We start from the raw sequence: 27,690 nt of genomic DNA, 5'->3' as shown, positions 1-27,690 counted from the left end.
AAATACAACCCTTTGATTAGTTACCAGTTCGAAACTAAAACATATAGGTCCTATTATTGAACCTGATCAACATCTGACAATGTAGAAAAAGTGACTGATAGCTTCTGTGCAGAGTATGTTTGAAAGAAGCCAACTAATGATTAAAAGTTCCAGAATAGCATCTTTAATGTCTCATGCATAGCTCTACATAATTATTGGCTTTGACAATAAAAATAAATATCTGCATTTAACTTACAATATATTATGTATTCACAGTAATTTAGCTTTGAGTGCAGTAGATTTTCAGACTTATTATCCCTGAATAATCTAATTCAAAGATTCTAAAATGGTACAATATTTATACATTCCATTCTGTAACTTTGAACAAAATGGTAAAAACAAACTAAATAGCAGGCTGTAAAATGCATCAAATCATTTCCAGTTCTCTTCACAACACACGAATATTCATTCAGCATCAATTAGGTTTGTCATCAGCATATAAACCTGCAACCCAATGGTCCCAACGTACTAAACTACTGCTATACTACGATAAGAAATGCTTACCTTTCCATACCCAGAGCACATGTTGGGAAATCAGATCACTTGGCTGTCCCTCTCCTGCTGCATGCAGGCAGAGGCTAAACAGCAAAAGTTAAGGGCAACAGAGGTGGTTGCAGGAGGCAGAGGAGCAGCTATAGGATTGCTCCAGTCGGTGGACTGGGCCAGTGCTCAAGGACTCGGAGGATCTGAATGAATACACCACAGTTGTCATAACTTCATAAAAACAGGTGTAGACAAGTACATCCCTACTAAATTATTCAGAGTCTTCCCCAACCAGAAGCTCTGGATGAACTTCGAGATCTGCAATCTGCTAAGGGCCAGATCACTGGCATTCAGATCTGCGACCAAGAAAACTACAAGAGGCTCACGTATGATCTCTGGAAAGCCAAGTCAAAGTCAAAGTGGGCAATTCTGGACCAAACTTGAATCACTGAAGGATGCTTGACAGTTGTGGCAGGGCTTGAATGCTATCACCTCTTACAATGTGAAACCAAACAACACAACTTCTAGATAGGCTCAATGTCATCTATGCACACTTTCTATCCTGGGCCTAGCACGTTGGTGCCATCATGAAGCATAGCAGCACCTCCACTTCCTTAGAAATTTACAAAGATTTAGCATGACATCTAAAACATTGACAAATGTCTATAGATGCATGTGCAGAGTATATTGACTGGTTGCATCACAGCTTGGTATGGAAACACCAATGCCCTTGATGGAAAATCCTATGAAAAGTAATGGATGCTGTCTTGTCCGTCACAGGTAAAACTTTTCCCACCTTTGAGCACATCTACTCAAAGTGCTGTTACAGGAAAGTGGCACCCATTATCAAGGACCCCACCACCCAGGACATGCTCTCTTCTTGTTGCTGCAATCAGGAAGGTACAGGAGTCTTAGGACTCACGCCACCAGGTTCAGGAACAATTACTACCACTCAACTATCAGTCTCTTGAACCACTGGGGATAACTTCACTTCATTTTTCCCATCACTGAACTATTCCCACAGCTTATCTACTCACTTTCAAGGACTGTTCATCTCATGTTCTCAATACTTATTTCTGATTTATTTATATTACTTTTTCTTTTGTATTTGCAGTTTGTTGTTTTATTGTTGTTTGTCCATCCTATTGGGTGCAGTCTGCATTGATTCTACTATTTTCTTGAATTTTCTGAGTAATTTTAAGAATACAAATCTCAGGGTTGTAATTTGGCAACATATACATACTTCGATAATAAATTTACTTTGTACAGCCCATTTGGCTCAGCTAACTATTTACATCAATCCTATAATACTTCCTTTATTCTCACCACACATCTACTCACCTCAGATTCTACCGTCACTAAGGACAATTAAGTGCCTAATTAGCCAATGTGATACATGACAGGTCTGATGGTGGGGTTGGGTGGGTAGAAATCAAGGCACCCAAATGAAAACACACTCCTTCACAGGAGTAATGTGCAAACATCACACAGACAGCACCTGAGGTCAGGTCTGAGTCCAGATCTCCGGAGCAGAGACAGAAGTTCTACCAGTGGTTACTGTGCCATTGAAGCCTGTTCTGATCCCTAGCATAACCATTCTCCAGCTACAGTTGAATTTATGGCAGTAAGCCAAACTTTTGTTTTTCTTGAAACTACATGAACCAAATAACCTTTAGTACTTCAAGAATTGAAATTATACACTATGTGACAACAAATCTAAATGCAGCATCATTATCTTGATCACATTGCAGTTAATCATAGTTCATGATGCAGTGTGTGTGGCTGCACTCAACTAAAATGTAGAGAATTATTAACGTGGTAAATGTGCCTCCTTCGCAGTCACAGTGTCAGCAGGGAAGAAGTGCAGTTAGGTCAGAAAAATTGTAAGCAACAAAGCTAGCCATGTTTTTATTGCACATACAAAATGGTAACCAAGGGTTACCGACAATAAATTAAGACAATCTACAAGATTAATATGATGCATTGCTTTAAAGAAATGGAACTTCAGAAACTTCACTGGTACTTTAATCAAGGTTTTTAACTAGTTGTACCTGAGTTAGTGCAGTATTCTCATTAAAATCCTGGCCTGAAAGAGGCGCCTGTTGGAATACCACAAAATCAACAACTCAACAGAGATTGGGTGTGTGGACATGAATGATGGGTGAGGTGCAACATTCAATAAATCTTCAACTGATTAAACTTTATTATCACTTCCAGCAACAGACTGAAACGAGTCATCAAGTTGATCAAGAAAACTAAATTCACAAACAAGCGACAAATGATCAGAAGGGTAATGAAATGATGGTAAACGATTAGGGCCGATCTGTTCCTCAGTGGGCAAATTAAGTAATCTATTCACAGCAAATGCATGCTGGGAATACCAAATGTAATCCAGTGTAAGGCAGCTTTCACCAGAGGGTCGTATTTTCCACGTGGTGAAGGGAGGTTCTGATTGCCCATCTTCACTCAAGAGCTTATAGGCACTGTTCAGATTGAGTCTGGACTTTGTAAATTGTTTGTAAACGTCCTCAGTGGGTTCTGCATTGAAGTCTCCACACACAATAAGGGGAATACCAGCCCCCGCTATGTTTTCTAGTTTCTGAAGTAGGTCACAGCCTTGCGATGTACGAAACCGCTCCCAGCCACTGCAAGCTTTGAGGTGTGTAACTGCAACGCAAAACATTCTGCCAGTTTCTATACACCGGAGTGTCTGTATAATGGCTACTTGATTGGTTTGCAACATCTTGGCCACCAGTCTTAACGTGACAGTGTTGATCAATTCAAACCTCTCCCGAAGAAAAAACAAAGCGCATCCATCTGGTCCATTGTTATGCTCTACAGCCAAACAAGGAGAAAATGGTTTGGGAAAGAAGGTCGAATGATAGCCTAACCCACTGAGAACTGGCTGGAAGGTGTCAAAGTAATGATCTACTTCTTGCAGGCACAGGATATCTGGGCGGTAGGTCAGAATCTCCTCCAGGATAAGGTATTTACGCTCTGACCACTTCAAAGCTTCTCTTGGACATTTGATAAAGTTATCCTTCCATTCTCCAAGAGCTGCAAGAGAATTAGAAGAATACAAGTCAAAATACAGTATATCAGTAAATAGTAAATATGTTCTTTACATTTCATTGTTGAACATCAAAGTCAGCACAGGAAGAAAAATGCCATACACAAACCGAGTCCCATTTGGGCAATGTACTGCCAAAATGTTGTGAATATGGGTAGATCTTTGAGGCAGGACAACTATGAATTGACTGGTACTATGTCTGAAAAAATATGACACTGTATTTAACAAGAGGGGCATTCTATGCAGATTGTGCCTCAAACAAGATTTTCTACTGAACTGAAAAGAAAACTTAAAATTTGTGTACAATATGCAGATATGTTTGAATGACACAGGAGGGAACCGGAATGGAAAAGGGAAATTAGCTGTAAATTCAAGAAATCGATGTTCTCATTCCCATTTTTTCTCTCACTTTTTTCCTTAACCTCCCACCATCCCCTTACCCCTCTGGTGCTCCTCTTCTTTCCCTTTCTTCCATGGTCTTCTACCCTCTCCTATCAGATTCCCTCTCCTTCAGCCCTTTACCTCTTTCACCAATCAACTTCCCAGCTCTTTACTTCATCCCACCTCCTGGTTTCACCTATCAACTAGTTCTTCTTCCTCCCCTTCCCCCCACCTTCTTACTCTGACCTCATCTTTCCTTCCCCAGTCCTAATGAAGAGTCTCAGCCCGAAACTTCAACTGTTTATTCATTTCTATAGATGCTGCCTGGCCTGCTGAGTTCCTCCAGCATTTTGTGTGTGTTGCCTTGGAATTTCCAGCATCTGCAGATTTTCTCTCGTTAATGATATAGTGAGGATACTTTTCACTAACAATGATTCACTCATTCTTGTACAAGAATGTACAAGGGACATCTTATAAATATAAGCAACATGCCTCATTTGTCATGTTGGCTGCAACTAAACATATTGTAAGCCTACTTCCACCCACATGTCCTCCTTTAAAAAAAATACAGTAAAAAAAAACTTGAAAAGGCACAATTCAATTTTCAATGCCAATATTTTTATAAAATGGGATATAATATGACCAGAAGTCAGAATTTAAGAAATTATTTTGAGATACAGCGCGAACAGGCCTTTCCAGCCCTTCGAGCTGCGCTGCCCAACAACACCTGGTGCAACCCCCCCCCCCCCATTTTAGGATTAAATTGTTCTAATCACGGGACAATTTAAATTGACCAATTAATTAACCTACTGACCGGTATGTCTTTGGACTGTGGGAGAAAACCAGAACACCTGGAGAAAACCCACACATTCCACAGGGAGGGAATAGAGACTCCTTACAGAGAATGTCAGAATTGAACTTCAATGGCCCGATCTGTAATAATATCGCACTACCCACTACGCTACCATGGCACTCATGATTAAAGAGCAGTTGGCATTTGACAAATGTTGCAAAGTGTCAAGCACCAGCCCACAACTTTATTATTGTGGGAGGAAAAGACAGTCAGTGAGAGAAAGGAGCGGAAAACATTAATCAGTATACACTAACACAAGAAAACGTGCAGATGCTGGAAATCCAAAGCAACACACGTAAAATGCTGCAGAAACTCAGCAGGCCAGGCAGAATCTATAGAAAAGAGCAAATAGTCGACATTTCTGGCTGAGATCCTTCGTCAGGACTCACAAATCCTGATGAAGGGTCTCAGCCCGAAACATCAACTGTTACTTGTTTCTATAGACGCTGCCAGGCCTGCTGAGTTCCTCCAGCATTTTGTGTGTGTTGCAATCAACATATAATGCAGTAAGGTTAAGATCAATCTCAACTTTAGCACTTTCATTTAGCCCATTGTTTTGGCTTAGAGATGCAGAATGGCCCAGTGGGCTTGATCTTAAAGAATTAATCATTTGGTGAGCGGGTGGGGAAGAGCAAAAAAGTTCTCATCTGTATTTCCAGCCCATGTAGAGTTAGTATACCACCCAACCAGTTATTCCAGGAAATTAAAGACAGCTAGAGTTCACGTTCTCTCCAAAAACATCACCATTATAAAATTATTTTCCATAGTACAGACCTTGTGCTAGAATATTCCACTGAAGGACCTTGATTGGACGACAGTCACCAGCTTGACTACTTTTCCTGAGGTGGAGAAAATCCCGCTTTAGTCTGGGTGGCCGGTTTTCAAGGACCCGCTGACATTCTTTGAGGATGTCATTTGGGTCTGTTGGATCAACTGGTTCCAAGTCGGTCTCTACCGCATACTCCTCCTGTGTCTGTGGAATTCCATTATCAGTTATAGTTGGAGCCAGAGTACTGTATAATCTGGTGGCACTGGTTCCCATTGAACACACTAAAGGAGGAGGAAAGAAAATGACACGTTATACATCTGACACACCTAATCTCTTCTACCATCTGATTCACCTAATCTGTTCTACCATCTGATACATCTAATCTCTTCTGTTTTACTATTGTGGAGGAAAAGACCGTCAGTGAGAGAAAGGAGCGAAAAACACCAATCAGTATTCACTAACGTAAGGAAGTCTGCAGATGCTGGAAATCCAAAGCAACACACACAAAATGCTGGAGGAACTCAGCAGGCCAGGCAGCATCTATGGAAAGGAGTAAACAGTTGACGTTTCTAGCCGAGATCCTTCATTAGGACTCATGACAATGATTTTATTGTACAGCACACTCAGGTTCAAGGGACCATATGGGTGATCATTGCTGGCATTTTTTATGGTTTTATAAATTTTGCATTTACTTTTGTTTTCAAAGAGACCAAATGATACCAGAGACAAAAGGAGTTTTCTCTGCTGAAGATACCGATTCCTTTTTGGCAACTCACTTTATTTAAGCAGACATTTTTAATGTGTTAGTGTTAAATGAGCTCCAGAGACAAGACAGGTTATATCACTGTTCAACAACACACGTACAAGGAAGATCACAAACGGGATAAGTTTCCTCCCCCTTGCCAATGGACATCAACGTCAACTGTAGCAAATGACCTAACAGCTGTTCAACTGTTGCTACTCTGGCATTTTCTCTCTTTGAAATGTAACTATTGTCCAGGATGGAAATACAGTCAGCCCATCCTTATATGCGGGTTCTGGGATAATGCATGTGCGGATTCAAACAACCGTGGATCGGGAAAACACAGAAGTTCTCTCTCCAGCACGTTGTTGTTTGAGCACGTACAGACTTTTTTTCTTGTCATTATTCCCTAAACAATACAGTATAACAACTATTTACATAGCATTTACATTGTATTAGGTATTATAAGTAATCTCGAGATGATTTATAGTACACAGGACGATGTGCATAGGTTACTGCGGATTGGGAATCGAAAAACAAAAACGGAAGTTCTCTAAGTTGGAACAGGCACATCCAGTATTATTTAGCGTCAGTTAGACAAACGTTTGTCTTAGTATATAGTATATATTTTATCTCTCTATGCATATAGAACACTTAAGAAATATATGTATTTTGATAATTAAACCACTGCGTTGCTTAGTAATAATTGTAGCTTTCATCGGGGCAAGGTCTTCACATGATCCATTATTCTCAATTTATCCTTTAGAATTGTTCCGATCGTTGACCAACTGTAGCCTAATGCTTTTCCAATGACCGATGGCGTTTCATCCTTTTCTGATTGCTTTATTATTTCCACTTTATTTTCAATTGTGATTGTTTTCCGGAACAAAAACACTGCAGACAGCGGGTCCCGAGCTCCACTAGGTCCTAAAGTCTACCATACTGAGTCAGGTTAAATAAGCTCCAGAGCTCCGCCGGGTCCTAAAGTCCACCGACTTGAGCATCCATGTTTTTGGGTATCTGCGGGGGGGGGGGGGGGGGGTGGGGTCCCAGAACCAATCCCCCGTGGATAAGGAGGGCCGACTGTAACTCAATTTAAGGAGCTACTTCAAACACAAAGACAGCACTGTATTTTGCTTCTCTTGTACAGTGAATCACATGAAGGGGAACAATAGGACTGTCTAAATCTCACCGCTGTCTGTCTTTAACAAAGATAATAATGGCATCAGGCTATGATTCAATTGATTACGTACTGTAGCATCGTACTGAATGATGCAGCAAAGTCATCCAGTCTGATTTCTGTTTCTGAAGATACCCAGGGTACCAGTCTCCCCAGGGATTAAGAAGGAAAAGTAAACAATGCAAAGAATCCATTCTAATTTCAAAACCACTTTCCTCTTTAGGGATGCACTCAGTTCTGTGAATGTACTTAAGTATTGCACTTACTGACTGAACTCCCAAAATTCAGTCACTGCTGTTAGGTCCATCCTCATAAATGTCTGGAATAGACCCTTAAGATTATTGTGGTAGGAGAACTACCCCAGCAGGATGGTATAATTTCTCAACTGTTATAGACATAGTGTTTTGAAAGGAATAGGGGCTTGAATACTTCTGTGGGCAATCCATTACTGAGGATTCATGGTTTGCTGACTTTTCCCCCCCAAACGGTAATCCTTCTTTACTTAGTTACTAAAACCAAGCATGGTAGGCAAAGCAATTTAGCACCTGGAGAGTCAGAGCAAGAGTTTGTGTTTTCATACGCTTGACATTTAGTCTGACAGGTTTATTGCAGTCAGTCCTATTCTACGCAATATTTCAACACTAACACCAAACCAGCAAGAGAATATCAAAACATTTCCAGCAAATGGGGCAAATTCTGACAATGGAGGTGGGAGTGTTGAAAAGCCCACTTCTCTACAATCTCGGCAGAGAGCTATGCTGACAGATTGCTCAGCTGAAATGTCGTGGAACTGAGCTGTGATGTGATCTTCAGAACGAGCAACTCCCCGAAGATAACAAGCAGTTAACAGATTCAGATTATAACATGCGAATATAAAAGTCCAAATCCCTTACAACATTTTTGCAATAATTCTAAGTCCGTCACAGAGAAACAGCACCATGCCAAATCTCTTACTTTCGTGTTAAAAGTTAATTCTCAGCTAGATTCTGAATGGGGAGCAGCTTAATCCAGTAATTCATACAGGAATACAAGAGATTCTGTAGATGCTAGAATCCAGAGCAACACCCACAGAATGCTAGAAGAATTCAGCAGGTCAGGCAACATCTATGGAGAGAATAAACAATCGACATTTTGGGCTGAGACCCTTCATCACGACTGTTCTTGGCATATGGTGTTTATGGATACAGGCTCTTAATTTTATTAATAAATATCCGTAAGTGTATGTGTTGATAAAGGACAAAAGAATGTTTTGAAATGACCCATGCAATAAAGAAAACGTGTTTCTAGAAGTCCATTATAAAGGGACACAAAAGAGTTGCTAGAAAAACTCACTCATATAGAATGTCACACCTCAATTCAAAACTGAATGGAACAAAATTAATGCTGTGGTGTGGAAACCGCACATTTGGGCAATAATTGGGAATGGTGGAACCCATCAGTCAGCGTTAGCCTGACTTTATTTTCCTCCAATATGTATTACCTATTATAAATTGATTTTAGGAAAAGTAATCGTGAAGACTTCCAAGTGATATCATTTGGAAAGGTTAAAAGGAATAGAATGCGTTATTACAGTGAGTCGATTTAACTGTGTGAGAAAGTTATTGGAAAAAGATTGAGGGACTAGTTAATTTGTTATTATGTACATTAATGCTAGGATGTACATTTACCTGAGAGCTATGATTAAAAAATTTTGAAGGTGAGGAAGAAAATTTTAACGTCAGTACAATTCAATACATTCAAGGAGAATAAATAAGGTAAGAAAATACAAAATAAACATACATTAGAGAAACTTAAAACAGAAAGACCCCTTAAATTCTGGCCCTCAAATCACTGAGGTTATCTAGGCAGGAAGATTTCAGAAAGACAAGAATTTCTTTTATTGGTTCAGACATTAAGGATAAAAGCAAAAAAGTCAAACTATAACTGTGCAAGTCACCAAATCACCATAAAGTCTGTGAAGAAGTGCTTCTAGAGGTTGGCAATGAGCATATCAACTCCTGCCCGAGAAGTGACCTGGATCTGTTCCAATTTGCCTACCATCAAAGGACAACCGCAGGTACCATTTCTTTGGCTCTTCACTCAGCCCTGGGACACCTGGACAATGAATATGCATATATCAGAATGTTCTTCATTAACTACAGCTCATCATTCATCACTACCAGCCCCTTGGAGCTCATTGTTAAGCTCCAGGACCTGGGCTTCCCTTTGTAACTGGATCGTTGATTTCCTCACTGGCAGACACCAGTTAGTACACATTGGCAATGACATCCTATCCACACTCACCGTCAGTACATCAGCGCTGTGTGTTTAGCCCCCTGCTCTACTCATCTTATACTGATGACTGTGTGTCTAGGTACAGCTCCTAATCTGTTTCTAAGTTTACTGAGAACATAACTGTTACTGGCCGAATCAATGTGGTGACAAACTGGCACACAGGACGACGACTGAAAATCTGGTTGAGCGGTGCCACGCCAACAAACTCACTCAACGTCATCAAAAATAAAAATGATTATCGACTGCAGGAAGAAACCAGAGATCAATGAGCCATTCTTCATTAGAGGAATGGAGATGGAGAGGGTCAGTAGTTTAAAATTCCCTGGTGTGAATGTATCAGAGGATCAGTACTGGGAATAGTGCGCAAATGTCATCATAAAGGCGGCATAACAGCACCTCTGCTTTCCGAGAGCAGATTTGGTAGATTTGGCATATGAAAAACTTCAACAAACTTCTACAGATGAACAGTGGAGATTATCCTAACTGGTTTCATCGCAGTACGGTATGGAAAGAACAATGCCTAGGAACACGAAAGGCTACAGAAATTGGTGGATACAGCCAACCCTTTTTACGGCATGGACCCTGCCCATTAACTGAGGGGTCCGTGGAGCACTGCCAAAAGAATGTAGCATCCAACATCAAAGACCATCCCCCCATCCCTTTGTTTCACTATTACCGTTAGGTAGGAAGTCCCACACCACTAGTTTCAGAAATAGTTATTACTCTACAACTATCAGGCTCCTGAAATGACATGGGAACCTAAATTTACCACTGTTCTGAACTGATTCTACAACCGACAGACTCACTTTCAAGACCTCTTTACAATTTGTGCTTTCAGAAACAGTTTTATTCACAGTTTATCTTCTTTTGCACATTGGTGCTTGCCAGTCAATGCACAGCTTGTAAAATTCTATTTTTCTTTTTCCTGTAAATACCTGCAATGAAACCAGTCTCAGGTGGTCTAGATGATAATATATACATAACATACTTGGATAATAAATGTGCCTTGAAATTGCACTGTCCTGGTCACATCATCAGAAAGAGAAGTATGCAGAAGAAAGTGACAAATTGGTCTTTTTTTTTTGAGAGGGTAGCAGTTCTTGCTGGTGTTTTTTTCTTTATCGGGAAGCCAAACAGGCAATCAGAAAATACTTGTAAAAGAGCATCACAGCACAGTTTAGGCCTTTCAGCCCACGTTGCTGTGCCAACCGTTTACTCTAGTCCGAGATCAATTTAACCCTTCCCCCTCATTCTGCTCCCTACTTTTCTATCATACATTAAATGTCCCTAATGTATCTGCCTTTACCACCACCCCTGGCAGTGCCAGCTGGGCGGGGGGGGGGGGGGGGTGTGAGAGAATAGGAAAAGCTCCTGTTATCAGAGAAATTAGTAACCAGTTTCACTAATGAGGAGACAGGACTTGCAGCAAGTGTTTAAAAGGGTTAGTTAGGTCTTGGGACTTGCTAGAGAGGTCACTAAGAGAGGCACATTAGTTAAGAACTGATTGGCCAATTAGCTAATTGACAGCAGCCAATAAAAAGAAGTTAATGTGAAGTGGAGAGGCCATTGTGTGAGTGGGCCAGTGTTAGAGTGGGAAGGTTTGGTGTGAAGAGGTAAAGTTAGTCTGGGGAATGAGAGTAACTCATAAAAAGGGCTTCAGTGAGAAGGTTTTATTTAGTTGTTGATCCTTGGTCCTTGATTCAGTGTAGACAGGATATGGGAAGTTAGGGACCGTATAGGTTCCCCAGTGACTACATTCCTGGGAAGAGCACTTAGCTGCTGGTTTTGACACACCAGGTCAGGGAACTGAAGCTGCAGTTATACATACTTAGGGTCATCTGGGAATCTGTGAATTTTACATCTTGAGACTTTTGCTCTGGTGGTTGCACCCAAGGCAGAGGTTTCAGAGAGATGGGTGGCCATTCCCCTCAGAACAAGTATTCTCCTTTGGATACTTGTGGGTGGAGGAGGGGGAAGGTTGACCCAACAGGGCAAAGCATCAGCAGCCAGCTCAGTGACACTGTGGATGGCTCAGCGCCTCAGCACAGGAGGGGAAATTCAGACAGAGAATAGGAGACTTGATAGTTAGGGGGATGTATAAGAGATTCTGCAGCTGCAGAAGAGATGCCAGGATGCAGTGTTGCCTACTGAGTGCCAGAGTCAAGAATGTCTGAGTGGCTACAGAAATTTCTCAAAAGGGACAGCGAACAGCCAAAGGTTGTTGTACATATTAATAGAAATGACATAGGTAGAACAAGGAATGACGTCCTACAGAAAATCAGAACATGTTTGATGAGTTTGGAGGGCAGTAGATATCAGAGGGGGAGCAGTGAGGGGGTCTCACTAAACTCCCGAAGAGAAGATTTAAATGCTCAGGGTAGGCATCCCTCGAAGAGACTTCACAGAGGAGCAGCAAATCGTTAAAATGCAGGACCATGACAGTAGTGATATCCAGATTACTCCCAGTGTCATGTGCTAGTGACTACAGGAATAGAAAGTTATGCCAGATGAATGAGTGTCTGAAGAGCTGGTTCAGGGGTTAGGGGCTCATGTTCTTGGATCATTGGGGTCTCTTCTGGGGCAGAAGCAATAGGGACAGGTTGTACTTGAACCAGATGGGGTTTACCAGGATGCTGGCTGGATTAGACAGCACGAGTCAGTTATAGGTTAATCACACTATCTTTATTCCTTGGAGCAGAGGAGAATGGAAGGTGACCACATAGAAGGTTATAAAATTAAGAGGGGTGTGGATAAGGAGGTCAATCAATCTCTTCTCCAAGGTTGGTGAGTCCAAAACAAGAGGATACAGATAAAAGGGGGGGAGAGATTTAAAAGAGATCTGAGAGCTAGCTTTACACAGAGAGTATTGAGTACGTGGAATGAGAGGCCAGGTACAACTGCAATACTTAAGAGATACTTGGATGGTGGGGAAGGGCAAAGGATGATGGGCTGAACATGGGCAACTGGACTCGCGTGGACCAGTTGGGTCAAAGGGCCTGCTTCTCTGTTGTACTACTCTGCAACTCTAACAAAATGAATCGAAGGGAAACCAGTTTACAAATACAAATCAGCATCCCTGTCAGGAAACCTCCCTGACATTTAATAGAATACTTTCACACACTGAAGTGTTAGATTATTCTTGTAACACAGGAATGATAAGATAGAGTTTCTTAATCTTCTGAATACTTCCATAATTCAAACAAGTCTTTACCAAGTTTTCCACTCTCTTGCATTAATGGGTGTTTGCTGGTTCATAACATTCTTTCAGTTACTGCAGCTGTGAGCAGGATCCTTCAATACTGTACCCAACTATTGCTTTTTCAAAAAGATAACACTTGATAGTTTTAGACATCCGCGTTCTTCCCTCTTCAGGCATTTTGTTTTTGTTTAAGCTGCACTTTGAAAACTTAATGTCTCCAAATTCATATGGTAACATAATTTAAATGGCATTATTTTTAAGCCATGAAAATCTTAGGATTTGACTTTGAAATTGAACACAGAATGTAATTTTCAACTTCTGATTTTCAGCTTTGCAGGAGAGTTGTGCCTAAACAGACTAGTTTTGTTCTCAATGATTTTGTTGTGTTTCCTCAAAGCACAGGATGCTTTTCGAGCTTCATTAAGTCACTACATGCAACTCAGAGCCAACATTTGCTTTTTTCTCCCATTTTTCCCCATGGAAGAGGCAACTTAGAAAACAACAAAGGTGAACCAGCCTCTGATATCTGGATCTTACATAAGCTGCTAAAGATGGGAGGGAGAATATACAGGACTAACGTGGGTGTTTATTGAAATACCACCATTTTTCCAGAACCACTACACATTTACTGCAAGACTGCCACCAGTATGTTTTGGAATAATGGGGCAGAGATCGCTGAGTGCAACAAACACAGCTAATAGGCAGTATAAGTTCAGCACAGTAAGTTGCCTTCACATTACATAACCCAGAAATACAGATGTAAAGGATCTTGTTCATATAAACTATTAAATTTCATTACCATCATTTGATTTCCTGTTGCATGTAACTGAAAGCCAATTTATTCTTGAAACAGTAATAAAGTTCCATAACAAAAGCTACTTCACATTCAAGTAATCTGAAAGGAAATCATCTAAATTGCAAAATGTGATCAGCAAGCTTATTGCTCATCATTTAATCACTTCAAGCAACAATGATATCAGAGAATGCTTTGCCCTCACATCTACTCCACCTCCCTTAATTTTAAGATTAAGGACACAGTTAATGGCCGAATGCAAAGCTGCATCAACAAAGACAGAGGATTATATGGTCTGTTGAAAAAAAAATGAAAAACACAATGATTGAAGGTGAAAGGCACCCTCCACATCTGGAGATTTAGCTTCAAGGACAAATTCTAAAAGGACACAATCAGTGGAGTTACTCCATCTAGTGGTGATTTATCCTGCAGAGAGACCCACAGAAAGGCTGGATACTCACTCCAACAAACAAAACAGAATCTCTGAGCCAGTATGTAAATATTTCCAGAGCACAAAGTTCGGGTTTTGGACATGACATTACCTACAACTGGACTGAAGGTCATAACACGAAAGCAGGGAAGGTTAATAATTCCAAGGAAAGACAGGGACACTGAGTCAAGCAATTTGGACAATTTAAGGCATACCTATTCAGTGACCAACATATTTAGTGATGTGTTTACCTTTTATTAATTACTTATTACCTGCTGAGTATTATGGCATTAATTCCAATCTTATCACAATGCATGACAAAGAAAACCAGGGCCTCCATTGGTAGTTTTAAACTCCACCCTTCCTTTTGCAACTCCATCCTCTCAACGCTCACCAGGATGAACAAAATTACTGCTATTCCATTAACCCACTACAAAAGTGATGCAATGCACGTATTTATAGAACACAGAATTATTCACTGTGCCAGCCTTTTAACCTACGCTAAGATCAATCTAACTCTTTCTACTTACATAGCCCTCCTTTTTCTATCATTCATGTGCCTAAGAGTTACTTAAATGCTCTTAATGTAACAGCCTCTACTACCATCCCTGGCTGGGTATTCCACACACTCACCAATTTGTGTATAAACCTTACCCCTGGCTTCCCCTCTATACTTTTGTCCAATCACCTTAAGATTATGCCCCTTTGTAATAGCCATATCTGACCTGGGAAAAAGCCTATGGCTATCCACTCATTCTATGCCTCTATCTCATACACCTCTATCAAGACACCTCTCATCCTCCTCCACTCCAGAGAGAAAAGCACGTGCTTGTTCAACCCATCCTCATGAGACATACTCCCTAATCCTGGCAGTGTCCTGGCAAACCTCCTCTGCACCCTCTCTAAAGCTTCCACATCCCTCTGATAATGAGGTTATCAAAACTGAACCAATATTCCAAGTGCAGTCAACCCAGGGTTTTATAGAGCCTTCTGAGCTCAATCACCTGACTAATAAAGGCCAACACACCATACATATTCTTAACAACCCAATCAACATATGCGGCCACTGAGGGACCTATGGCATTTTGAATTTGATGGAAACCAGCTAAATGAACATAACATCCATTTAAACAAATTGTATTAATTAGAACAGGCACATATTTCAAAAAATTAACACCTATCCCAATGAAATTAGCAGAAAATATTTCAAGCATCATTACTTTGAAACCTTCATGCACGAAATAAATCATTATTACAAACAGCACACTATGGGGTCTAGAGCCGGTGAAAGAAATGTTGATATTCTATGGAAATGCATGTTTAAAGCAGCACGAAATATATACACAATTCACTTAATTGCACCACTGAAATGCTAAGAGTTGCCAAATCCTTGGTTTATCGTTAGAGTTTTACATCCTTCCCCATAGAGAATGTGGCACTCTAATAGTTGAAGAAACTTTGTGTACGTTTTTGCCCTTACAGTTTAGTACTCCATTTACCCCATGTAACAAAATGGATTCTGGTTAATTGGATCATCCAGTTAATTGGGGCAGCTTACTTAGGACAACTCTTAAAGAACAAAAACTAATTGAGAAAATAGCTGGGATTCTCTTTGTTTATTTGGGACACTATGCCGCTTAATTGGAATAGGAGACGGTTTCAAACAGTTCACACAATTGTCAACTAGTATCAGTTGTGTGGCTATTAGACACTACACTGTGCTTAGACAGAACAGTTTATAACTGGCATTATTTGTGTGTTTGTGTTCAAAAAACAGATTTTTTAACTACTGGAAGTTGGCAAGTAATGAACAGTAAGACAACTTAGAATTATAAACTCTTATGATTCTGAAAATGCTGGAAATCCAGAGTAACACACACAAAATGACGGAGGAACTCAGCAGGTCAGGCAGCGTCAATGGAAATCAATACACAGTTGATGTTTCAGGCAAAAACCCTTCTTCAGGACTGAAAAGGAGGGGGAAGATGCCAGCAAAATAGTGGAGGGAGGGGAGGGCCAGAAGGTGATAGATGAAGCCAGGTGGGTGGGAGAGGTAAAGGGCTGGAGAAGAAAGAATCTGACAAGAGTGTGGACTGTGGGAGAAAAGGATGAAGGACAGACACCAGGGGAATGTGAGAAAAGGTAAGAGGCCAGAATGGGGAATAACAAGCATGGCGGACCTTTGAATTTAATATTCGGGAAGCTTGTTTGAACACATGTATAGATGACCTGCACCTGTAAACCTGAGGCAGTCTGTAATGTGATATGTTATATTTACTATAAAAATGAACTTTCCTGACTTATGAAAAAGGACAACTTAGACAATTTTCAGGAACCCAATTCTTACAACCCTGGAACTGCCTGTATACAAAACACTTTCACAATTAATACAATAAAATTACACTTGTAGAAATATTTCTGCACAATTCCAGAATTGCCCCTCATTTTCAATTTGTCAAACATGATTGTTTGAAATTAAGAGCAATCATTGACATTGCTGCATGAGACAGAACACAAGGCAAAACTCAGACCAAGCAATTCATTTTACATTTGTTTTCTTTCAGCCAACAGCAAGCCCTTTTATGGCGTCTATCTGAAAAGAATTTCCATGACAGCCAGTGAATTTTGGATCTAAACTGCACAAATTTCTCTTAATAAAAGCTTGCTGGAACAATCACAAAATGCTTATTTGATAGTTATTCCCCCCAATAACCACCCTCCTGTCTTTTGTTATTTGAGGTCTAACAGCCATAGAAATATCCCAGATTATATGAAGGTACGGGACAGAACCAGCTCTATGCGATTTGAAATTAAAAAGCATAGTCCAAAGGATTCATAATAGTTTCTTAACATGCAAAAATTCATTATCATCTTAATTTATATGTTAACAGCATATTCTCTTACTCATCCAAATTTAAGATGCTAAAACAATTGCATGCTGCTAGAATGGGTGTGATCCTGATCACAGGATACCATGAAATAATGAGTCACAGAGATTGTATGACTCTATAAGTGTTCAACCTTGTAATTCTTATGTAATAACTCAGCTCTTTGCCAGTACAGCACACATCGGCTGATCTAAATGCACAAGTCAGTCACACAGTGTGGAAGCAGGTTCTTTAGCCCACCATATCCAGTAGGCACACATATATTTTACTATGAAAGGAGACCAGTTTTCCACAGCTACATAGAAATAGAGCCAAAACATATTGAACGTGGAATATAGATAGTCTAAACCAATCCACATTCAAATGATGAACATACAACATATGCTATATTTGTCTTGTTACAGCAACTGTTTTATTTCAATACGTCATGTGTATGGAAAACTAGCTTGCAAATGAATATAGCATGTATATTAAGCAATCAAATGCACCCATGAGTAGAACTTCCTGTTACTAGTATTCTGTGATGTCATGTTGAAAAAATAGGAAATCTAACTTGCAGTCCATTCTAACTAGGTTCTGGCAAAATAATATTCAAGTCAAATCTACTTTGTGAAGTAGGGTACCAACATTTAATTATCTTTGATAATTGGTATCATAAGAATGTCTAATACTAAGCATTTTCACTGTAACCTGTAGGCTAACTTGCTCATATCTGATGCCAAGAAAGTTACCACAAAATGATTGCTGTGATGAAATTGAGTTAGTTAAATAACCTGCACAACATAATTATCATGAACTTACTACCCTCTGCTCTCAATTTAGCATCAAGACTTCTAAGCATGGGGAAAGTAGAGATGTTCCAGTGCTGCCAAATTAGCACCGACCACAAGGCTTACAGTTTTAAAATTGACATTTAGTTACAATTTAAAGTTATTATGTAAATCTTTTATTGATATGTATGTTATAACCTGCATTACACAAACAGCCTTATTTACATTCTAATAAAAGCACAATACAATTTTTCCATCACTTCAGTCAAAAGAAAATCTTTACCTTCAGATGAGTGAATCAAAATCAGCAGCTGAACGCTAGCGTCTAGCTTATACTTGTTCTTGTATCCTGATTCTCTGAAGCATTAACCTCTTCAGTCTTTGGAGCTGAGGGTTTAGCAATCCAAACAAAGGTTGTACAAGAGAAGTAATAGGAAGCAAATCCCACATTAGAGGTGTCCTCATATATAGTTCAGTAGAAAAAGCAACCAGATTTTGTCATGTGAGAATAGACATCATAACCCACAGACTGAAGAATGGAGCAAACAAACTCTCTGCTTTCTTTTCCCATTCCATGCTCTAACTTCAACCTGTGCAAGCTAGCTGTCACACAATGAATGTGAACATAAGAGTAAAGCTATAGCAGCAAATAGTTACATACCTACAGGCAAAACAATGTAACTGAAAGCTCTACTCGAGCGCATAGTTTCCAAAATGCCAAGAGGAATTTAAAAGTATGAGGAATGCTTAAAAGACTCTTTGCAATGGAAGTTGTGCTACTGGACAACATCTGAGGAAACACTGAGCGCACGGATAAATCAATTACTTCAGTACCATGGTTACTAAAATCTGAAGGGGGGGGGACTGATAAATTACTCCTAATGAAATCAGTAAGAAATTGTAAAAGGGAAGGGCTGAGCAGAATCTGACATGATGGAACATAGAAGTATTTGTAAATGAAAACACTGATGTTCTCTAGAGGAAGTGTTAAGACCTTCACTCTCCCCATTCTCCTCACCCCTCCTCCCACTCAAGAGTCCTAAAGCACCTGAATTCTGATATAGGAGAATATCACCTGAATCTGGACAGAAAACAGGCTTCAGAAGGACAGATATATTTAGAAGATCAACACAAATATCAACTAAAATTTATCCGTCACATCCTCACTTGCTTAGTCATATAATCCAACAAGTGCTAGTGCCAGGTTCAGGGATGTTTGCATGAGATATTCTGCTAAAACAGAGTGCCAATTATTACAAGAGCTTCTTCCAAGCATTTTGTCTGGAGGTGGAGTTGATGGGCATTATTGGCTACACACTTCATGTCAATCCCACCTTGTAAAGTTTACATCTTTTTGACTATAACATGAAAACATAGGCAATTTACTCCTGGAAAGTAAGGCCATTTCATATCCAAGTCCCACCCCCACCAAGTTTAGAATAGAAGACCTTCTACCCCTTGGCCACATGATTGGTACATTAGAGCTTATCATTCCATGTCAGTTGCTTATGTTTGTGTTCAAAAAGCAGTGATTTTTGTCACTGACAGTTGGCAAGAAATAAGCAGCAAGACAATTTGAACTGATCTGCTCTCTACGGTTTCAAGCATTCAGTCTTGGAGATGCCAGGAACGCCTGAGTGAAAATGAAACAATTTCACTACAAGTTAGAAACTACAAAGAATCTGAAGCCGTCACCAATCATCTTCAATGTTACAATGAAAATGATTATTTGTAGGATGCATTCACCGAATGAATTGTACAAAGGCAGTTCCTCTGTTGATAACTATTAGGTACTACAGTTTTATTGTACTATAGTAGTATTGTTAGTGTTCTGATTTGTTTCGTATTTCATTTAAATACATAATTTGTTACTCGGTTAAATTCTAATTTGTCTTTTTATATGTTTTTAACTACTTCTATGAAACTTCGGCTAATTGGGACAGCCGCTTAATTGGGCCAAAATGTACTGGTTGGATGTGTGCCAATTAACTGGAATCCACTGTAGTTTTTTTTGAATAATTAAGACAGGAAAATGAAACAGTTTACATGACAAAACAGAAAAATCAGCCAAAAACTGACTAATTACATGCATTACCATTGTCAACAAATCATTCTTGATTTATAATACAAGTAAACTGGCTATATTACTGACAAAGTTGGGTTTTTCAAAAGTAATTATTATACTCAGAACTAGTTACCCCTGCCATAATTTTTTAGCAAAGTCCAATATCACTAATGGAGCAGAAAAGCAAGGGGAAGTAGCTAGTGAGCACTAAATTTACTCAGCAGCAGGAAGCAAAGGCTGAAGGTTGATGAATGAGCAACTAGTTAGGAAAGTATATAGGATTTCTTTATTTTTTTTGCTAAAGCTTAGAACACAAGAACAAAGGTCATGCTGCAACCATAAAATGCTGGACAATGCTCTAGCAACACTAATCACAGAACGTTATACTACTTGGCCTGTCATGCCTATGTAAAAGCAATTGAGCCAGTCCCACTCCCCTTCCAAAGCGATGGAAACACTTATTAACCTGGTGGTTTATTCCCAGCTCTATTCACCCATATAAAATAAGAAAGTAATCCATTGGTTAATCCGGGCAGCTGTTTATTTGGGACAACTCTTAAAGAACAGAAACTAATTGAGAAAACAGCTGGGATTCCTTCGTTTATTTGGGACTATATGCCACTTAATTGGGGCAGCACACTGTTGGTGAGCAGTTTCTACCTAGTGAAAGTCACGTACACTTGTGTGACCGATACACTACACTGTGCTTAGAGTGACCGGTTTTACATGGCTGTATGTGTTCGTGCTCAAAACGGAGTGATTTTGTTCACTGATAATTGGCAAGAAATAAGCAGTAAGACAATTCCAAACTGTTTTGCTCACTCTGGTTTCAAGCATTCAGTCATGGAGATGCCAGAAACAGCTGGTAGTGAAAATGAAACAACTTCACTACTTTAACAAGTTAGGAATTGTGATGAATTTAAAAGCATCTACAATCATCTTTAGTGTTACAATGAAGATAAAGATTTGGAGGATGCAATCATCAAAAGCATTGTATGAAGGCAGTCCATTAATCTGCACTAGATGTCTGCTCTGATTTTGTTCATTTACAGTCAATTCAATACAGCAGATGAACTCATATGTCGATAACTACTAGGAACTAATAAACATTTTTATAGTACCCCAGAGTATTGGTGGTGTTCTAATTTGTTCTGTATTTCATTTAAATATATAAATTGTTCTTCAGTTAAACAGTAGTTTGTTTTGTATTTTTTATAACTTAACTATTTCATTGAAATTTCAGCTAATTAGGGGCAGCCGCTTAATTGAGCCAAAAGGTACTGGTCACCATGTGTCCCAATTAACCAGAATCCACCAGATACATCAAATCCTATTATCCACAATGACTATTTCTACTATTCCGTCAAAAAATCCATGAACAATCCCGGCACATTACACAACATGGTAACAAAGGAGAATAAACATGCTGTCAGAACCAGAAAATTTCAGTCATTATTTACCAATTTTCTAGAGAACATGGATTTACATTTGTACACAATATTTTAAGCCAAAACAGAGTGTTGGGAAAGCACATTTCCCTCAGTATAAAGGTCAGTAACAAGGAGTCAACATTAATAATAAAACTAAGGTGAATTAACAAAGGGAGGGGGAGAGATAGAATCATCAGCCAGAGGCTTGGTGGATGAATTAAAGATAGAGGCTTTTATTAATGATGGGACTAGATGTGATAAGGCCATTGAAGAATTGTCAGATTAAAATGGAGAAATTTTCTACTTCCAGAAACATCTAGGAATGGAAAGAACACATTGACCTTCTGTGGTCCTCCTCTAAATGTTGCAAGTTTTTCCTGTAAACAAGGATGGGCCTGAAGTACAGACCAAGTACACTACCCAACAGAGATCAACTAGAGGAAACTAGTAAATGGCTACGGAGAAAGATTTCCTACTGCAGCATGCAATAAACAAGAGAAGGCATAGAAGCTTGTCCAGAAACTGCGAGCAACACATAAACGCTGAAGAAACGCAGCTGGCTAGGTAACATCTCGAGGAAAATAGACAGCCGATTTTGTGGGATGACACCCAATCGAGATGAAATATTTGGACCCGAAACATTTCCCTCCATAGATGCCACCTACCCGCTGAGCTCCTCCAGCGTTTTGTGTTGTTCCAAGTTCCTAGTATCTGTAGTTCTGTCTCCAGAAGCTGAAGAATTTGTGGTCTCACCGAGACCCCAAAACTAACTCCTATGAAAACTTGTAGGACGCTCAGCACCCCTCATCGAAGTTTTGGAGAACATCGAATGCATCAGGCATATCAAAACCCGTTTTACACAGGAGGGAAACGAGCAAAGTTGGATCTAAAAGTGTCCGTAGTTTGATATTACGTCAACATTACCAGGAAATTCGCCAGATACTGTATTTCAAGATCACAAGGTTTACATCCAAATGCCAAACTCCACATGCCTCAGACTAACAGTTTCCACTCAAGGCGGCAGCCTCTCGTTTCGGTTTAGAAATGAATGAGGACCACAGCTTCCTGCCTCCCTCGCAAGAAGCAGACACTCCCCACAGTCTCACAGCACTTACAAGTTGTCCCCCAGCCCCGATCTGTCACACCCGGTGATCGCTGTCCCACAAACGCCAGCCAGCACCGAATAAATCGCGTCGCGACCACCGCCCCACCGTTGCTGTGCCCGAACCACCCCAACGACTCACCAGCCGCCGCAGTGAAGGACACTCCCGCCCCTCCACCTCCTGTAGCTGCCGCTGCCGCCGCCGCCGCCTCGGGGACCACTGTGTCGGAGGCACCCCCGGCAGAGTCGGTTTTCCGCAGCGGGAGCCTACGCCGAAACACAGGGGAAGAACCGGACATGAGCTGCAGAAGATCCCGCTGGAATAAGGTCACGCAGAGCCGTGCCGGTACCTGATACATTACCGCCGCCACACCGAACCCGAGCTTCCCCCCGCTACACACCACGCCACGCCACACTCACACCGAGACCGGCTCTGTCACCCCGCCCAAGCACTCACACGCAACGTGTCACCCACTTACGTCAACGCTGACGTCTCAATGCACCCTTGCAATCCCGTAACGCAGAGTTTCAATAAATCATGCAGAGTGCTTTCGATCAGTGATTCTTAACCCCTTAGAAGAGCTCTTCTCAGGTTCCCCTTTCAAACAGGGCCACGACACGAACAGATAGACAGAAAATCATCTATTATTGAACACCAAGCAAACTTGAACATTCCGACATACTGGACAAAATTTTAATAAGACTGTATGAAATTAAACATCTGTCAGGCCTAATGCGATCCTTGAGCTTGGTGCTTTTCTGCAAGTTTCATGATATCGGGCTCCAAATTAGACAATGGCAGTCGGAGGTCACCTCTTGTTGCGATATCAATTCGGTTCCTGGATTTTGTCAAGGAAACTACCTTGCAGAATCCGCTTTCAACCAAATATGTTGAGGGAAAGACAATAAAAAATCTTCAGGTTTTTTCCCCCCACAGTGTTGTAAATTTATTCGGCAGATCACTCTTGATCCAAAAATCTTTTTGAAACGGACTGAACTGACGACGTGCAGTTATATCACTCTGAAGATCAATCAAACTCTCTTGAATTTCTGCCTCAGCTGGGGTGGGTCGTACTTCAAATGGATTCAAAAATCCAATCCGGGATACTGAGGTTTAACAGGTCATTAAATCTTACCAGGTGCGCCGAATTCAAACGGTGTGTTGGAAAAATATTATAAACAGGAGGGAAACTATTGACTCCAATGAAGGTTGCTGCTTGGGTATTTCATCGGTTCGGTGACCAGGGCCCCCATAAACCCTTGGGGCTGCCCTTTAAATGTGCCAGGGCTGATCTGCATCATCAACGAACAAACGTCATCTGTCCTGCTAGGGTTGTGTGATGTTGTCCCACATGGTCACGTGACACTCCAAGCATCTATACAAAAATTAAACGACGGTATTCAGTGAGTGACACGCACAAAACGCAGGAACTCAACTGGCTCCTGCTCCTTCCGTCCCAGTCCCGGTCCGAAAGGTCTCGGCCTGAAACGTCCACTGTGTAGGCAATAACGCAATGAAGGATGTAGTGCTATGGCTGAAATGCATAACAGAGAGACACTAAGATGGAAGGGATGTGGCGAGGGTATTTCTGGGATCAAGACTTCATTTTTACCGCACAAGAGGTTTGTACGATAAAAGTTGTTCTTGACCCTGGTGGTCTGTGTTTTCAAACTTTTTTTAAATTATCGAAGTGGGAGAGAATGTCCAGGATGGGAGGGTTCTACTGGCTGCATTTCCGAGGCAACGGGTATAGTATAAATGATACAAAGAATGCGAAGAGCTCTGTACTATTTTATTCTCTTTAAATATTTTAATGAAGTGGTTTAGTTTTGAAGTGTAGAAAAAACTTTATTCCTTATTTGGGGAGGATATGTCAGCACTTTTAGAACTTATAATATTGATTAAATGAAGTTGTTGGACTCTGTTTTTGGAGGCACATTTGACAGGAAATTAGCTTCATTTTTCCACACTTCATATTGTTTAACACCATAAAAGAGGCCATTCTGGTTTATGATCTCTCAGAGAATAGAAACATACTTCCAACAGAATCGGGTTTATTTCCTCGGAGCTTGTTCCTATCACTTCTCCAGATTCTATACCTTCTATAGAATTCTTTACCATTCTGACATCATTAAGGATCTTCACCATCCACTGTGATAGATATTCACTGCACAGAGGGCCTTGTTTCTTCTTTTTTGCCAAGCTCAGCTTTCTAAGCAGCAGTTGTGAGCTAAAGATCAAAGTATTGCTTTTGACTAAGTTAAACTTTCAACCAATATTTTTGTTTAGCTTCTTGTCGTAAACAGGAGCCAGTCTTCAGTTCTCACCATGAATGCTATGTGATAATCCTCTTCAAGTTAAAATGACAGCTTTGCAAACAAGCACTGTCTGCAGCACAGACTTGCTGACCCCACAGCACCTGAGATAACTTTTGAAGAGGTGCAGTGTAAGACTCTGACTTGTTTCAAGCTGGACAACACTGGCTAAGTTGTTTGGTTCAAGGAAACTTGCAGACCAGATTGATGTAATCACTTAGTATATTAAATAGCTGATCTGTTAATAGTTGGAAGGTTTGTGTACTCAAAAGGGTCAGCTTCATAACATAAATTGTGGATACCTCGGATCTCAGTCTCCAGAAGGTTTTAGACCATTTGTGTAAAAGGTATCTGAAAAAAAAATCACATGTGTGAATTCATCCAAGTGACAAAGACACAGTGTAAATGTAGACAACAGTTCAGGCTAATTCACCTTTGCTAAGATCAATCCATAGTGGCCAAATGATGTACTGTATCAACCCACATATCTTTGTGGGTCACGGGAGGAAACTGGAGCTCCTGGAGGAAATCCATTTGGTCATAGTGATTATAATCAAACTCCACACAAGTACAATAGGTCACGAAGGCATATGTAGCAGTAGCTCCATTAGCTCTGTCACTGTGCAACTTGTTTATTTTAAAGTAAAATAATTTATACTTTGTTTACAAGCCCATGCAACCTGGGTTTATAAAAATTCATCAGTAACTTTGTTTTCCTAAGGCTCAGTGTTAGCACAAAGTCCAAACTATCTGGATGCATCATGAATTAGTGTGGAAAATGCTTTGTATATGACCACAAGAAACTGCAGGAGGTTGCAGACGCACCTCAGTACATCATAGAAATCAGCTTCTGCTCCATGAACTCTGTCTGTACTTTTCACTGCTTCTGTAAACGAACCTGCTTATGCTTTAAAAGAGTCCACATTCTCTCTTCTTCCCTCCCTCAGGCAGAAGATACATGCATGAAGACAGCTTCTATCCCAGTTAAAAGACTATTGGGTGGTCCCCAAGTACGATAGGATGGACTATTGACTTCACAATTTATCTCATTATGCCCTTGTACCATATTGTCTACCTGGATCACACTTTCTCTGTAACCTTAACACAATATTTCACATACCTTTTTGACCCAATGCCCCCCAAAGCACCTTCATACTTGGCAATGCCCCTCTTAGGCACAGTATACTTTCTGGCGCCTCTATAGTCTAAAAACATATCTACCATATGCTAACATGAGAAAAATGATTCCGTTTTAAATTTTTATTTGTCTTTAAATCTAGCTTACACAGTACCTGTGCGCTGTACAGCAGCTTTGATATCAATGTGATTCTTGACCTTGAAGGTTTTTAGCAAGAGTTGAAACATCTGGTTCAAGTTGTGACAGCAAAAGCCTTAAGTCCCCACATGTAACTATAACCAAGTGGTTCTCCCACATTGCAAATAAATGGGTTAATTACCCAGTCCGGAATTTCCAGATCATCCAAATCCTTGAATCAATTCTGAGAATCCTCCTTCAGTGACTGCAAGTGTAAGCAGTACTCTTGCAAATCACTGTCTGTGAAAGAGAGTACTATGCTTACCATGCAGGGGAATTGTAGGAACATTCTTTTCTCAGTATTTTGTTTGTATATTTCCAATTTTCTGATAAAAGTGGACACTGCACTTTTTGTCTAGATTAAATTGAAATTCTCACCCTGAAGTTTCGTATTTAGAATGTTCATATTGTAACAGATTAGCTCATCATAGACTGATTCTCCATTGATATTTGTTTTTAACTTTATACAAAAGAGAATCTCTTCATAAACTTTTTTATTTTGATAAATCATACATATGTCATTAGCAATGTCTTCTTGTCTCACACCCTTAGCTCATCCAGTTGTATCCCAGATTCTGCATTTTGTAGCTTAGTGCATGGTAGATATTCAATAACTTCACTCATTTTGTCAATACGACAAGCTACAGAGTTATTACTCAAAAGAATTGATTTTAAAATACTCATACCCAATTTGGTGAGCACTTTTGATATAGCAGGTATTATTAATCTTTCACCAATTGTATGAGACTTTCCACACTTCGCTATCATTTTGGAAATGTTTTAAGAAGCAGTGAGACCATTATCAATGTCATTTTCAGCTTGCTTGGCAAATGACTCGAGTGTTCAAAGCTTTTCAAATGCTTCTTTCATCTTCTTGATCTGAGTAATTTTTTTCATGGCGTCTTTTATGGAAGTGATCCTGCAATCTTGCATGGCTCATGGCTTCATTAGTCAGTACAGTATTACAAATAAGACACATGGAGTGTTGCTGATCTGAAGAGAATGAAATAAAACCATACTCCAGGTATGTAACATTGTATTGATGCACTTTCTGTAGTTTCTGTTTCTTAGCAGGATTAGAATTCAAGGCTTCACTGCCTTCAGACTCATAGAGATACATATTTATCCATCATTAACAGGGCTAAATTTTTTAAAACGAACACAAACTAGGAATGCCTATTGGATGTTGATGATGGCAGTGGGTTGACTTGGTTGGTCAGGTCTCGTGCCTCAAGTTAGGATGCTGCTTACCGTGCCCCTCCCTCTGAGAATCTTGAATGCCCCCCAATGACTGCAATTTACCCTAACACCCCTTAGGACATGTAATTGCCCCATTGGGAATAACTGTTTTAACACTTTATTCTGCACTCTGTTATTTTTTTTTACCTTGTACTATCTCAATGTACTGTTGTAATTAATTGATCCGTGTGAATGGTATGCAAGACAAGTTTTTAATTGTACCTTGGATTATGTGCAAATGATAAACCAATTTACATGTCTGGCTTCTACTGGAATCTCTGAGAATTATATACCAATGGCTCTGTGCCATCAGATCTGGTGAGAAGCTTGGTATCCTATAGTGAGTAACTCA

At 40.1% G+C, this 27,690-nt stretch overlaps 1 protein-coding gene across 6 annotated transcripts; it reads right to left on the bottom strand.

Moving 5' to 3' along the window:
• Positions 1-140: 140 nt before the first annotated feature.
• On the bottom strand, positions 141-23,745 carry LOC140726387 (nocturnin-like). Of its 6 annotated transcripts, none has more exons than XM_073042695.1 (3): positions 23,605-23,745; positions 5,601-5,876; positions 141-3,579 (listed from the first exon to the last, which is right to left on the bottom strand). In XM_073042695.1, exons 2-3 carry the CDS (start codon positions 5,866-5,868, stop codon positions 2,717-2,719), a joined length of 1,131 nt encoding a protein of 376 aa, XP_072898796.1. In that variant the 5' UTR covers positions 5,869-5,876; positions 23,605-23,745; the 3' UTR covers positions 141-2,716. The 6 variants fall into 6 exon arrangements, with proteins under 6 accessions (XP_072898796.1, XP_072898797.1, XP_072898795.1 ...); XM_073042696.1 differs by lacking the exon at positions 23,605-23,745 and adding an exon at positions 22,948-22,967; XM_073042694.1 differs by lacking the exon at positions 23,605-23,745 and adding an exon at positions 22,819-22,910.
• Between the last annotated feature and the right edge of the window lie 3,945 nt (positions 23,746-27,690).

The sequence above is a fragment of the Hemitrygon akajei genome, chromosome 4, assembly GCF_048418815.1.
Source record: "Hemitrygon akajei chromosome 4, sHemAka1.3, whole genome shotgun sequence".
Classification (NCBI taxonomy): domain Eukaryota; kingdom Metazoa; phylum Chordata; class Chondrichthyes; order Myliobatiformes; family Dasyatidae; genus Hemitrygon; species Hemitrygon akajei.
This window is presented reverse-complemented; position numbering and strand designations above follow the sequence as displayed.